This window comes from Lissotriton vulgaris, chromosome 2_1 (assembly GCF_964263255.1).
Source record: "Lissotriton vulgaris chromosome 2_1, aLisVul1.2, whole genome shotgun sequence".
Lineage (NCBI taxonomy): Eukaryota > Metazoa > Chordata > Amphibia > Caudata > Salamandridae > Lissotriton > Lissotriton vulgaris.
The window spans coordinates 2,087,546,344-2,087,561,290 of record NC_141687.1 but is presented as its reverse complement, the minus strand read 5'-3'; the positions used below and the strand labels follow the sequence as shown (position 1 = coordinate 2,087,561,290).

The following is a 14,947-nucleotide window of genomic DNA, read 5'->3' as shown; positions in this document are numbered from 1 at the left end:
TACCCCCATGTGCACCCCCCACCCCCACCTTCACCTAGGGGGCCCGCAACGGGCCCCCGCAGTGAAGTTCCGTATGCTTTTCCGCGGCGGAAAACCCGCTGCGGAAAAGCATACTTTACTGGCCATCCTAATATGGTGGACGGTGTCTTCCAGACACCGTCACCATATTAGAGCTTTTCCGCCGCGGTTGTAAGCCAGCCGCGGCGGAAAAGCTGCGGACGGAAACCAGGACCCACCAGCCATCCTAATGTGGCGGTGGGTCTTTGGTCAGTCCGCTGCGGATTTTCCGCATCCTCGGGGCCGGCGGTGGCTTCCGCCGGCCCCGAGGATGCGGAAAATCCGCAATCATAATGACCCCCTAAGTGTAACAAATGTAGCAGCACACAACTAATCAAGTTGAAACACAGTTGAAACTCGTGTGCACAGAGAATCAAGTATCTTTACCCTGATGATGGATCAGTAGATGGAGTAGCCTTGGCAGGCAGCCTCACTGATCAACATTAGACTGATAACAGGAAAGTTCTCAATCAGTACAGAGACCTGTTCTGCCTGACACCAAGTCAAACCACCAGAAGTACCCATGAAGTAAAGACAGGGTACAGTCTGCCTGTGAAGAATACAATCTACAGACAGCCTGACCATGCCAGGGACTGCAGCAGGACCGAGGTCCAAATGATTCTGGAATTGGGGGTCATTGTGCCTTCTGATATCCCCTGGGCTAGTCCAGTAGTCCTTGTGCCAAAACCTCACACCAAGGGTGGAAAAGAGAGATGAGGTTTTGTGTGGACTACAGATGCCTCAATGAAGTCACTAGGACTGATGCTCATCCAATTCCCAGGGCAGATGAACTCATGGATACTTGGCCTCAGCCAAGTTCTTGACCACAATTAAACTGACAGCTGGCTACTGGCAAATCAAACTGGCTGAGCACGCCAAGATAAAAACAGCATTCTCAACCCCTACAGAGCATTATTAATTTATTGTAATTCCCTGTAATTCCCTGTGGTCTGAAGAATGCACCTGCCACATTTCAGAGGATGGCGAGGAAAGTCTTAACAGGTCTGGAATCCTACAGTGCAGCATAGCTAGATGAGAAAGCTGTCTTTAGCTCCAGCTGGGAGGATCACCTGGTCCCCTTCAGAAATGTTCTGGAGGCCCTGCAGCCCTGCAAAAGGCAGGCCTCACTATCAAGGCCACTAAGTGCCAAATAGGGCAGAACACAATTGTATACTTGGGCCACCTATTAGGTGGAGGCCAGGTTTAACCATTGCAGAGCAAAATCTAGACCATTGTGGGCTCGGTTGCTCCCACTACCCAGACTCAGGTCAGAGCTTTCTTGGGCCTGACTGGGTACTACAGAAGATTTGTGAAGGGATATGGGTCCATTGTGACCACCTAAATGATCTGACATCAAAAAGAATGCCCAAGAAAGTTCAGTGGATAATAATAATAATAAGCAAACAAAAGGCATTTGATGATCTAAAGCAGGCCATGTGTACTGCTCCGAACCTGCAAAGTTCTGACTACTCCAAAACTTTCATTGTCTAGACAGATGCATCTGAGATAGGGTTAGGGGTTGTATTATCACACCTTAATGCAGATGGCCAGGATCAACCAGTAGCTCCTATCAACAGAAGGTTGACCCTGAGGGAGAAACGTTGGTCAGCCATTAGGAGGAAGGTTCTTGCTGTGATCTGGGCCTTGAAGAAGCTTGGGTCATACCTTTATGGCACTCACTTCATTGTTCAGACAGACCACATGCCCCTCTTATGGCCTAAATAGCTGAAGGGTGAAAACCCCAAGTTTTGAGTTGGTCCATTTCCCTACAGCGGATGGACTATAAAGTGGAACATAAACCTGGGAGTAACCATGCCAATGAAGATGGACTCTCTAGATATTTCCACTTAGAAATGGAAACTCAACTGGGCAAGGTTTGTCTCATCTCCTTACACTTGAGGGGTGGGGGTTGGTTAGGAAAGTAGGATCTACTTTTATGAATAGCCCCACTTTTTACCTGGTGCTATGCTGTTTCTGACTAGTCTAACTCAGATCCTGCTAATCAGGAACCTAGTCTCTCTACTTTCTCCCCTAAATTGTTATGGTAAGTACTTAGGTACATTCCAGATTGGATACTGGGGTACCCTTATAAGTCTCTAGTATTAGATACTAAGGCACCAAGGGCATTGGTAACCCAGGGGTCCCCCATTGCCTAAATCATGTAATATGCCACCCTTGGGAGACCACTCAATTTGTAACTACAGGTCTGCCATCACTAGGGTCACTGCACTTAAAACCTATAAGTCAACATTACAGCAGACCTTTGCAACCATGAGCATGAGCCGGACAACCCTACAGCCTTCGGTGTCCATTCTCCTGGGTTGTAAATGAGACAGCTATATAGCATTTAAAGGGGCATTGGGTCATTACGCGATGAGCATTTCAAAACTGGCAGTAATGAACCCTATTGTGTTTGGTATCAAACATGTTGGAATCATACTGCACGATGTGGGAGTAAGATTTAAAGCACTGTAAAGGCCCTCCATCAGGTCCTAGGTGCTCCAGATACCAATCTTCTGGACCTGGACAGCACAACACGGCTGCTGCTGACCAGAGACACGATTCTGCCCTTCTGCTGCTGAGCCAAACTCGAGCAGGGGAAGGCAGAATGGGGCATATTATCAAGCCTGGGCTTCGATTGGAATTCATAGAGCATATTATCAAGGCCATTATCGCTGCTTTATCTGCAGTTTCCTGCCGATAAAAGCGGCGATAATGTATCGCCCAGGCTTGATAATATGCCCCAAATATTAGGTATCCTGTCACAGGGAGGGGTGAACACTGACCAGACAGTGTTTAGTGTATTGGGGCCAGGAGGGAGCACTTTCCACTGCCACTCCATCTGCTTTAGGGGCACATTTGGTGCCCTCTTTGCATAGTCCAGTTCAAACCAGCTCAGTGAGCCGTTGGCTCCCGCTCTAGCGTGAAACTGGACAAAGGACATGGGAGTTTCCTCTCCACTGTCCAGTACCTCCCCTTTGGGGGGGGGGTTCACCTCAGGATCAGTATAATTTCTTAACCTCCTATGTAGGAATTCCCTCGTGGTTGGTGTAAGTGATTATTTGTTGACACTCACAAGCTGTTAGAGTCAATTAGAGTGTCCGGTGTGGGGTTCAGAGAAATTTCACCGGGACACGCTTCCAAGGCTGGCGTTGTAATCCGTGAATGTTCGCACAGCTCGCGCGGAGTACTGTTCCAGGTGGAAGGACAGAATGGAGACACCGCGGGTGAGATAGCCCCCGAAGCCCCTAAAGGCACCCGACAATTGTTACAGCCCAAGTAAACCGAAATCCCCAAAATAGGGAGTTCGAAACGCGTCGATCTTTATGGTCTACTGTCAACAACAATAAAAATAGATTAGATGGACTGAATCCTAACCGAATATAATAGTTCTAATTGTACGAATTTTGTGTTAATCTAAGATTTTTTTCATCTTTGCCAACTGTTTGTATTGTAAATATTTTGCGTTGACAGTGACATATACCTCAGAGGTATGGTTTGTTTTTGTTTTTTGTTCTTATGAGTGAATGTGATTTGAGTGACTGTAGTGAGATAGGTTTATGTGTGGTTGTGTTGCTAATGTTATAAGAACTTGGTGTCCACTTCTCTTTATAAAAATTTTTGTATATATTTGTATATTTTGTATATTGTTATTCGTTTATGCACAGAAATGTTCTTGAAAAATTGAAAAAATGAAAAAGCTTTCAAATGGATAAAATAAATTAGCAATTAAAGAGATAATAGACTGCCATGTTTCATTTATAGCAGTTGTTTTTTCGTTAATAACAAAAAACTTTCTTTCCAGTACTGGCAGTTGTTTTGTTTTGAGAGTTTCAAGGTCACAGGCAGCGCTCCTGGAGCACCCGACAACCGTGGACGATCGTGGTTCATGCCTCCTGGTCACTCCTGAGTTACATAGACTCTGTACCCTCTGCTTACAGGTTCTTCACATCTAGAATCAACCTTTGGGTTCCACCTGACACTTCAACCCACTCCAGCAGCAGCATCTTTCTGAAATCCTCCATTGGGTTCGAAGAAGGTTTCTGATGCCACTTCAAAACTATGCACCAGGCTTCCCTGTTGCAGGTATCCTGGTTCTTAAGGTATCCACGAGTTGGGTGGCTCTCCAACCTCCTAACTTCCATGGGGTTTCTTTAGGGTCCACTGGGAAGGGTCCTCTTTCTTTAAAGTTGCAACTGCGACTTACACGTTGATTTGTACGTGGTTGTGTTCCCACACTGCACATGACATCTGTGGAGTTCCTGGATACTCCCCATGGGTGGTTCTTTGGGTACGGGCACTTCTACATCTTCTGGGTATATCCTTACCTCGAGTCGTGGTTCGCATGATGACACTATTTTAGTATATGGTTTGGACTCACCCTGGGTATCACTGTGTATTCTGTGCTACTTACGTGTTTCTCTTGCAAAGTGTTGTGTTCATTGTGTATATCTCCATGTAAGAGATATCTGCATGTGTTAGTGAGTGTTCTATAATAAGTACACATTGTTATAAATACCTTGTGTGGTTCTTTTTATTTAATTGATACCTATAAGATTATATTCTGTTAAAACAAGCTGCTTTACACCCCTCTGGGTGAAGCCTGAAGGCTGCTCTACACAGCTACCACTTGGAGAGCTTTCTAAGGTTGCCTAAAACCATTAAAATAATCATAAGGGTTGTCTGGATCAGTGCAAGGTGTCCACTTACATAAGTTTAAGTCATATACTGAGCCAGCCTCTAACATTTCTAGAAATAGTCATTCTGGTTCAGGTCAAATAAACAAATCAGACTAAAACACCTGAAAACAATGATTTGTGAAAGCAAAGGTCAGAACAAGAAAAACTGTATCCAAGTGACATGGTGCCATTTGATACTTAGAGTGATTTTTTCCAAAATAGAAACAGATGAAAAGTTTAATTAAAAAGCCTCTTGCCAATCTCATGACAGGAGGAAGAAAAACAATATGGGGCATATGTATCAATTACTCTATTTTCTAATCTCAGATAGCGATTTTTTGAGAATCGCTATTTGAGAATCGCAAACTAGATGTAATTAAAAATTTGCAAATAGTTAGAGATTCCTTGGCATTCCTTAATTGCGATTAGAAAATTGCGAATCGCCATTAAGGAATACCTTCTCATTCATTCCTTTGGGCCAACAGGCCCATATGAATGAATGGGAAGACATTCTCAATTTGCGATTCGAAATTACAGAATCGCAAATTGAGAATAATTTCAAGGGTGCAAGGGTGTCATAAGGACACCCTGATGCACCCCTGAAATGAGCATGTGTGCCCTGAGGGCCTGTATATGCGCCACATGGCACTTTGAAAAATGCCAAAATGTGAATTTTTCAAAGAAATCGCAAATTACCACCAACTTGAAGTTGGTGGTAATTTGCGATTTCTTAAGGAGAAATCGCACAACTTGGGCGCTTGTTACATTGCATTTAAGGAATCACAATTTGCGATTCCTTAAATGCTTTCGCAAAATAGAGAATCACAAATTTTGCAATTTCCTATTTTGCGATGCCCATTCGGGATCATACATCCCAAAAGGCCTTTTCCTGTTCGCAAATGGTCCGATTCTGAAAATCGGCCCGTTTGCAAACGGGAAAAGGGCTTGATACATATGCCCCTATATCTTTAGAAAACATAGAATCTATGCCCTTAGCCGAGTGTCAATCATGGTTTTTGTCAGATACCTTCGCAATTATATTCAAAAGTTAATATTAAATATGACTAAATGGGTGAGAGGTTGCAAATGAGATTTTAATTAAAGTGTAATTACGTTAAAAAGAAGTGACAGGGTAATTATATTAAGGTTACATTCGGTATCATGCAGTTTCCAAATATGTTGTTCTTTAAAGACAGCCTCAATGCTATGCCTTTATAGACCTGTTAATGTTTCAAACTCATGAGTATTGATTATCCTCTTGTCTTTTGTGTTCACTCCACTGTCGGGTCAGCCTTGTTTACCATATGCCCTTCTAATTTTGAGTGGACAGGGTGTCGTTCCTGTGCTTGTCCTGCAGGTATGTTTCAAGGAGAGTTACCCACTCGTCCTTGTCAAGATATGAGGACTGATCGAGCTCCTCTGGCTCTTCCATAATACTTAGTTGTGGGTTCTCTAGCTTGGGTTACGTTTGCTCCGAGCATGGTTTATCCTTTGTGTTTTCAGCTGGTTCCGATTTGTTCTTTACATTGTCCGGTTCATCCTCTTGTGTGTCTATTGTGGCCCCCTTCCGTGAGGTTCCTTTGGGGTTTTCTAATTCATATATTCCTTGTATATATAATGGCTCAGTTGAGACGCAGTTGCCCCATCATGTTTAATTTGATGAGAGAGTCTGGGCGTTGAAGCTTTTGGAACTATTACTGGCGCTGTTGCTTTGTCAGGGTTGAGGTCGCTTGATGCTTCCTTGATGGCTTCCCAGGTTTCTCCTTCTCCCATTTTCTCCTTCTTTTTCTCCATCTCTCGTGGTGTCCCTGCATGTCCTCCAGTCTGGGAACTTTAGCTAGCAGAGTGTAATTGGCTGTGTGCAGCTGCAGTTGAGCTAGCTGGCCCTGGAGGTTCCGCCACACCGCCTTTGTTCCTTTCTTTTTTTTTGCCTTTGTTCCTTTCTTTTTTTTTGCCGCCCCATTGGCACAACGGCCGGAGGGGGGATTTTAGGCCCGTAGTTACTGTAGAACTTGAGAGCAGGGTGTCACTCGCATTTTTTAGGAAGCAGAATTTGGTGGCGATTTTGGGCTGAAAGAGATGAACTTTTGACGTTTCACTTTTCAGCATTATGTCTCTTGTCCTCCTGTGAAAAACTCTATATTGTTTAACAAATAGATGCACTGATTTCATACAGCCAGTAATCCAATTACAGAGTCAACAAATACAGCCATGTAGGTGTGCTACAGTTCAGTCTCAGAAACATTTAGCATGTAAGATGCATGCAGTTTTTCAGACAAGGCCACTTTCTATGCTCATAGACAGATATTGGACTGATTTTTCCTTTCTCTATGTCAGTGTTGTGGGACTTGTAGTATTAATAAATAATGTATTTGGAAACATATAGGAATATTTGAAATGTTCTTAGAATAAAAGAATATGATCATCTGCTTTGCTTTGAAATGCTATGTCATCATACCCTGTTACTTATTCTGGTTATTTCTATGTTCCATCTTAGTGAACTGAACAATTGTGTGTGTCCTCTGCAAGTGCTCCATCATTTGCTGTCCTGTTTGGCTGAGCTCTTATGACCCACATTGTATCCGTTTTAGGGAGATTGACTGCTGACCTATCAACCTAGGCTATATGGTGATAGGTCATAGTGGTATCAGACTAATATTACATGGGCATAACAATTTATAATCTCAAGCGCCTTGAGACCCTCTGAGTGAGTAGTGCGCTATACAAATGCTAAACTTGAACTTGAACTTGAACTTGTTGCTGTGGAGAGATTGACTATTAACTGTCCAGGCCCCCAATCTGTGGTCTCTAACTTTTGTTATGTATAAAAACTCATTAGGTGTGTTTTATTGATACTGGGTGAACGGTGGGGTAAAATATTGTCTAGATGCATGTAGCACAAGTAGATGGCCCTGCTACAATAGAACTGTTTTAGATCCATGGTGGACATGGTAGAATGTACAGATTCTAATCCCATCTCCCTGAAGGAAGCTGTAATTGGTGGATGAGAAGAAAGCTGCCAATATATTCCCCTGTTCTATCCCTTGTCATATTATGTCTCCTCCTACTCTAGTAAAACCCATTCATGTCCTGGTCGCTGTATTTGTCTTCCACTCCATCATGGGCAACGTGAACTTGTTACTTTACCCCTGTCTAGCATGGCCAGATGAACAAGAGTGGTGCTTTGTGCTTTTAGGCGCTATATTTACCTTAAATTTTGAAATTGGATATATCTTGTTCTACTGATGATTCACTATAATTGTAAATAAAAATCCTATATTGGTTTGGGATTTTTCTTGTGCTGAGCTATCAGTTTATTACTGTTGTGTGCTGCATAATAATGTAACACTTTACCTCTAAGTTAAGCCTGACTGCTTTGTACCAAGCTACGAGTAAGTGACTTTTGTGGTTCATCATGACAAATACCAAAAACGGCTGTCACGGGCCCTCACCCTTCTGACAATTTCTGTTTTGTCTAGCAAAACTGTACGTTTTTGAGAAGATGCTGGGCTTTATCAATCTAAAAAAATTAAAAGTTGTTACAGACAAAAAGTCGGTAAAGAAGGTAGAAAGAGAAAAGTAAAGAACGACTGGATTAAAGTAGAAAGGAGAGAAGGAATGACAGCAAGGAGAAAGGAGAGAAGACAAAAAAGAGAGAGAAAGAAGGACGGAAAGAGAAGAAAAAGAAAGAAAGAAAGAAATGTGAGAAAGAAGGAAAGAGAAGGAAAGAAAGAGAGAAGGAAGGAAAGCAAGAGGGATAGACAGAAGCAAAGAAAGAAAAATGAGAAAAGAAAGAAAGAAGGAAAGAAAGAAAGAAGGAAAGGAAAGGAAGAAAAAAGAAAAAAGAGGGAGGGAGGGAAAGAAGGGTTGAGCGAAAGAAAGTGGAGTGGAGAGAAGGAAAGAAAGAAGGAACAAAATAAAGAAAAGAGAAGGAAAGAAATAAAGGAGAGTAGGAAAGAAAGAGAGAGGGAAAGACATAAAGAAGGAAGGAAAGTGAAGGAAAGGAAGAGAGAATGAAAGAGAGAAGGAAAAAAATAAAGAAAGAAAGAAAGAAAAAAGAAGGAAAGAAAGAAAGAAAGACAAAATAAAGAAAGTAGAGAAAAAAGGAGTTAAACAAAAAAAGTAAAAATAGGATAACTATATGCAGAACAATTTCAAATGTACACAATCACGTGTGGTGTGAAATAATGGCATTCAGAGATGCCAGAGGCTTAACTCAAAATGATGCACTCCCTGCACAAAGTGATGAGAGGCCCCTTGAGTCTCCCATATCTCACAGATATTCTTTGAAGTTGGGAAGGATGGGTTCCAGGTAAAGGATTGGGGGTCCCCTGAAAGATCGGGCACCCCAGAGAAAAGCAAAACACTCCAAAACGAATTTACAACAGCGTTGTCAGGAAATAGGTTCTGATAAAGATGGAATGTACATCAGACTCTCCCTGCTTTCACATCAGTCTTTAAATACAAATGTCACTCTAAAGTAATTGCAAAGTGAAATCAAAGTCACTGACGCTGTAGAGAACCGGTTTACGTGTGGATATGCTCTTTGTGAGAGAACAAAATGCAGTCACTCAAAGTAAAGTTAATGTAGAGCGCCCCACTGCCAAAGGATGTGTGCTGCTGTGGGAGAAAACAAAATGGAATCACATACCAACAAACCAATGGATGAAGAGAGGTGGCTGAAAGCCCCTATATGTAAGTGTATTATAAACATTTTAGTAAAATCAAAAGGTCTTGGCTAACCCGAAACCTAAAAAGTGCTCAACACTCACAGGTTAAAAGTCAAAATAGCCACTGGTCGCTTGGTTTTGCAGCCCAAATGAGTTGTAAAATATGGTTATAATATCAATATCGGGGGAAGTGGACTCCGTTTTTCGAAATTAGAGTACACCACATTCCTCGACCTAATTAAATCATCATTTTGATCAAATTATATTTATGTAGATGAGACAATGGTAGATCAAACACATGAACACATTTGTAATAATGTTTGTTCACAGTAAAGCAACGCTGTACGCTGTAGGTAGGAGATGGAATAATACATATACATAAAATCGGTTTGATTTGCAAGTGCAAGCTAATTTAGAGAGTAAATAGGCAGTACGCAGCAGTACACGATAAATGGATTAAGCTAAACAGGTTATAATGGGCCTGCCTAAAGAGCAGGACTTATTTATTTTGTGTATTCAACAATCACTCATCAGCGGTCGACGGGAAAATGCATCACTGTTTTTGCTTTTCGTGAACCATTTCTACTTAACGTTTTCCTAACCAAGCTTCCCTCTCCAAAGCGATAGAAGTTCACGCCTTCCTCTACAAAATCATTTACAGAAGTTCTATACAAATTGATATACATTCATAAGTTTCAGTCTACCCTAACAATGTTGTCCATATAAATTAATGCATTAAGATAAGCACAAATACTTTACCTCTTCTGCACGTTTCACAGTGTTTAGGTGAATACATATGCTGCCTAAGAGCTTGTCCCATATCCAGCATTTTTTCCATAGTTCTACAACAAAGTTGTCTTCATCCTCACTGATGTCACTGTACAAATACACAAACATAGACTAGACTGAACTTTTAGAGCTCAAATGTGGGTAATATCATCACATTCTCTGCAAGTCATAAATAGCAAGCTACAGCACATAAAAGAAATTGCTAGACTCTGTAACTTTAAATGTGAAACCATTATAATGCACTGAATAGATCACAGCCATCTTTTAAATTGGGAGAAAACATCACCTTTACCCTGGTTAGTTTTCCTTATGTTGCCAGCCACTTGCCAATTTCCTAATAGTGTTCCAGGAAAAGTATAAACACTTTGGACCGATCCACAAATTAATTGTATAATGTTTGTTTGACTTTCACACACATTAGATGGATTTTTGTAAGCTAGAAATTTGTAGACTTAGACCTTGCAGTCAGAAATGTAGTAGTCTTGTTTTGTATTATCCCACGATCGATGGTGTATATTAAGCGAAAGTAAATCCTACGTTAGTGGTAGTTAGTGGGTGTTTTAAGGTGTAGTTTGACTTTTAAGTTTGTGAACAATGACAAATACACAGCCATGCAGGTATTCACAAACTTCTCTTTAACCTTCTTCTCTTTCTGGAAATAGCCGAGATTTCATCCCGTTCAGGAACTAGTAGGTAACTTTATATGGTGGGGCTTTATGGTGAAATATGTTTTTCCAAAGGGAACATAATTTCCCCTTGGAGCATAAAATGTGAACAAAATAGTGCCATTTCACAGAATGGTGGCATTTCCCGTGGCAACATTGTACAATGCTTACAATTATGCATTCGGAAATACCAACTGTGTAGTGAAAAACGGAATTCACAAACAATTTCGATGAGGGCAGTGCGACTGGCAAAGGTTGACGGGTATTAGATGTGACATTTGTTTGAACTGCTTGAGTAAATACTAAGGGGTCGATTAGGATGGCGGACGGAAGAGCCACCGCGGCCCGTGAGTAGGTGGAAAAAGCCTTTTCCGTGTCCGCCTGCCGCGGATACTCCGTCCGCCATATCAGGATAGGAAAACTTGTCAAATTTCCGTCCGCGACGGAAAAGCACGCTCCGCCGGCCAACTACACACGACCACGCGGCGGACGTAACAGATCCGGACGCACCGCCGTACGTACTGACGACTAAGACCGTCCCCCCAATCAAGATGGCGGAAAACACACATAAAACCGCAGCGGAAAAACAACCTGTCTGAACACGTCGGAATCCCCACAGCGAACACAGGTGACATAGCCGAGATACCCACCGCAAGCTGACCACCACCATGGACCCTGCGCTACACGCTTTCCCGATGCTCTTCGCGATCCACCACGTCCTAGTCATGGCCTACTATGGACGACGCAGGTAAGGCACAAACCATTGGCTGTCTGGAGGTGAATACCAGCAAGGGACGTGACGTAGGGAGGGGGAGTGTCATGTCACCGTAACCACTGATGAGAAGCAAATACGAATACACATTTGTAGTACGCAAGCAGGAATGACAACGAAAAACCACGAGATTTGATAGACCACCTTTATTTCACAAAATAGGGGTTTAATCACAGTGTATGCGTGAGCATGGGCAAAGTGGGCACCAGAGCAGGCACATCATAGCAGGTAACGAGAGGGCAGTATGCAGTATCAGAGCATCAACAGGGCACAGTGCAGTACACAGCAGGTACATCATAGCAGGTAACGAGAGGGCAGTATGCAGTATCAGAGCATCAACAGGGCACAGTGCAGTACACAGCAGGTACATCATAGCAGGTAACGAGAGGGCAGTATGCAGTATCAGAGCATCAACAGGGCATTGTGCATAACAGAGCAGGTACAATAGAGGCAGGTAACGAGAGGGCAGTATGCAGTATCAGAGCATCAACAGTCCATTGCAAAGAACAGGTCCATCAGAGGCAGCACATGAGAGGGGCCAAGTGCATGAACAGTCCATTGCACAGAACAGGTCCATCAGAGGCAGCACATGAGAGGGGCACAGAGAATCAACAGTCCATTGCACAGAACAGGTCCATCAGAGGCAGCACATGAGAGGGGCACAGAGAATCAACAGTCCATTGCACAGAACAGGTCCATCAGAGGCAGCACATGAGAGGGGCACAGAGAAGCAACAGTCCATTGCACAGAACAGGTCCATCAGAGGCAGCACATGAGAGGGGCAGTATGCAGTATCAGAGCATCAACAGGGCATTGTGCAGTACAGAGCAGGTACATCAGAGGCAGGTAACGAGAGGGCAGTATGCAGTATCAGAGCATCAACAGGGCACAGTGCAGTACACAGCAGGTACAATAGAGGCAGGTAACGAGAGGGCAGTATGCAGTATCAGAGCATCAACAGGGCACAGTGCAGTACACAGCAGGTACATCATAGCAGGTAACGAGAGGGCAGTATGCAGTATCAGAGCATCAACAGGGCATTGTGCATAACAGAGCAGGTACAATAGAGGCAGGTAACGAGAGGGCAGTATGCAGTATCAGAGCATCAACAGGGCACAGTGCAGTACACAGCAGGTACAATAGAGGCAGGTAACGAGAGGGCAGTATGCAGTATCAGAGCATCAACAGGGCACAGTGCAGTACACAGCAGGTACATCATAGCAGGTAACGAGAGGGCAGTATGCAGTATCAGAGCATCAACAGGGCACAGTGCAGTACACAGCAGGTACATCATAGCAGGTAACGAGAGGGCAGTATGCAGTATCAGAGCATCAACAGGGCATTGTGCATAACAGAGCAGGTACAATAGAGGCAGGTAACGAGAGGGCAGTATGCAGTATCAGAGCATCAACAGGGCATAGTGCAGTACACAGCAGGTACATCAGAGGCTGCACAACTACGTGTCCCTACCAACCCGTCACAGGAACCACAAGAGTGCCACGCAGTTCCCAATGGACACACCATGTGAAGTAACATTTCAGTGAAGTGTACAGCACCTCACATCACAGACTCAGGGGGACTGCGTGAACTACCTGCCTCGGACACACTGGCAGCACCAGCAACAGGAGTGTGAGACACAGTCACAGCCCGAGTCACACACACATGGGCCACGGACCCAGACACACTGGCAGCACCAGCAACAGGAGTGTGAGACACAGTCACAGCCCGAGTCACACACACATGGGCCACGGACCCAGACACACTGGCAGCACCAGCAACAGGAGTGTGAGACACAGCCACAGATGTAGTCACTGACACGTGAGCCACTGACCCAGACACACTGGCAGCACCAGAAACAGGAGTGTGCAACACAGCCACAGATCTCCTAACTGACACGTGAGCCATAGACCCAGATACACTGCCAGGACGTGCAACAGGAGAGGGCACAACTGACACTGTGCCACCATCTGATACATGAGAGTCAACTGCACCAGCGCCACTGGGACAACTGAAATGATGAGCCACAGGGCTGTATGGGCCAGGAGGCAGGGTGGGCCTGGGAGCTGGTGATAGGTCATCTAGAGCCAAATCGGGGTTGGCAGGTGTCAATGGTGTGTGTCTGCGTTTCTTATGGAGGTGTGAGTGCACCCTGGACAGGACTGGACTGGCAAGTGGCGGGGACTCCAAAGAATCACCACCCAGCATAGGTGGAGCAACTGCTGCCGGGGATCTGGTTTCTGGGGACGTGCTGGAGCCTGCTTGTCGTTTGCTCTGTGCCTGCCGCCTGGACTCGGAATGATGTGTAATGGGGGATGCTACAACAGGGGACACCCACCTCTGCTTCTGAGTGGCCTGGATGGGAGTGGAGGTATGGGGGGACTCCGCCGCGGAGACATTAGTTTGGCGTCCAGTAGTAAACATCAGCCTCAGTGCAGCCAGGGGTGAAGTATGCCTGTCCTTGATTGCGCCATTGTCCATGCTAGATGCCTTGTCCGTAGGAGGTGCCTTATCCTTAGGTGGAGTGTTGTCTCTGGATGTAGCCTGTGCCCTGCTCGCCGCCCTGTTCCTGCCAGCAGACTTGTCGTCTGTGGTGCACCTGTCTCCAGTAGACACCTGCTCTCTGTGTGTGTCCATGCCCTTGGGAGTGTCCCTTACCTCTGCTGTGGGCCTGCTCTTGGGAGTCTCCCTGCTCTTAGTAGGTGCCTTAGTCTTCTCACTGTCCTTGGGAGTGTTCCTATCGACCGCTGTGGGCCTGCTCTTGGGAGTCTCCCTGCTCTTAGTAGGTGCCTTAGCCTTCTCACTGTCCTTGGGAGTGTCCCTTACCTCTGCTGTGGGCCTGCTCTTGGGAGTCTCCCTGCTCTTAGTAGGTGCCTTAGTCTTCTCACTGTCCTTGGGAGTGTCCCTTACCTCTGCTGTGGGCCTGCTCTTGGGAGTCTCCCTGCTCTTAGTAGGTGCCTTAGTCTTCTCACTGTCCTTGGGAGTGTCCCTTACCTCTGCTGTGGGCCTGCTCTTGGGAGTCTCCCTGCTCTTAGTAGGTGCCTTAGCCTTCTCACTGTCCTTGGGAGTGTTCCTATCGACCGCTGTGGGCCTGCTCTTGGGAGTCTCCCTGCTCTTAGTAGGTGCCTTAGCCTTCTCACTGTCCTTGGGAGTGTCCCTTACCTCTGCTGTGGGCCTGATCTTGGAAGTCTCCCTGCTCTTAGTAGGTGCCTTAGTCTTCTGACTGGCCTTGTCCAAGGAACAGTCCATGGACATGTGAGTATCCCATGCCTTGGGAGTACCTTTTGTGTTGAATGCCTGTGTAGCTCCTGAAGGCAT

General features: G+C 44.8%; 1 protein-coding gene across 1 annotated transcript in view; it reads right to left on the bottom strand.

The window, feature by feature from the left end:
• Nucleotides 1-14,947, bottom strand: part of LOC147733753 (protein unc-13 homolog B-like) — a 1,057,263-nt gene that overhangs the window by 791,035 nt on the left and 251,281 nt on the right. Inside the window, exon 4 of the mRNA XM_086958318.1 lies at nt 10,166-10,283. Coding sequence (XP_086814444.1) covers nt 10,166-10,283 — 118 coding nt within the window. The remainder of the gene's footprint in view (nt 1-10,165; nt 10,284-14,947) is intronic.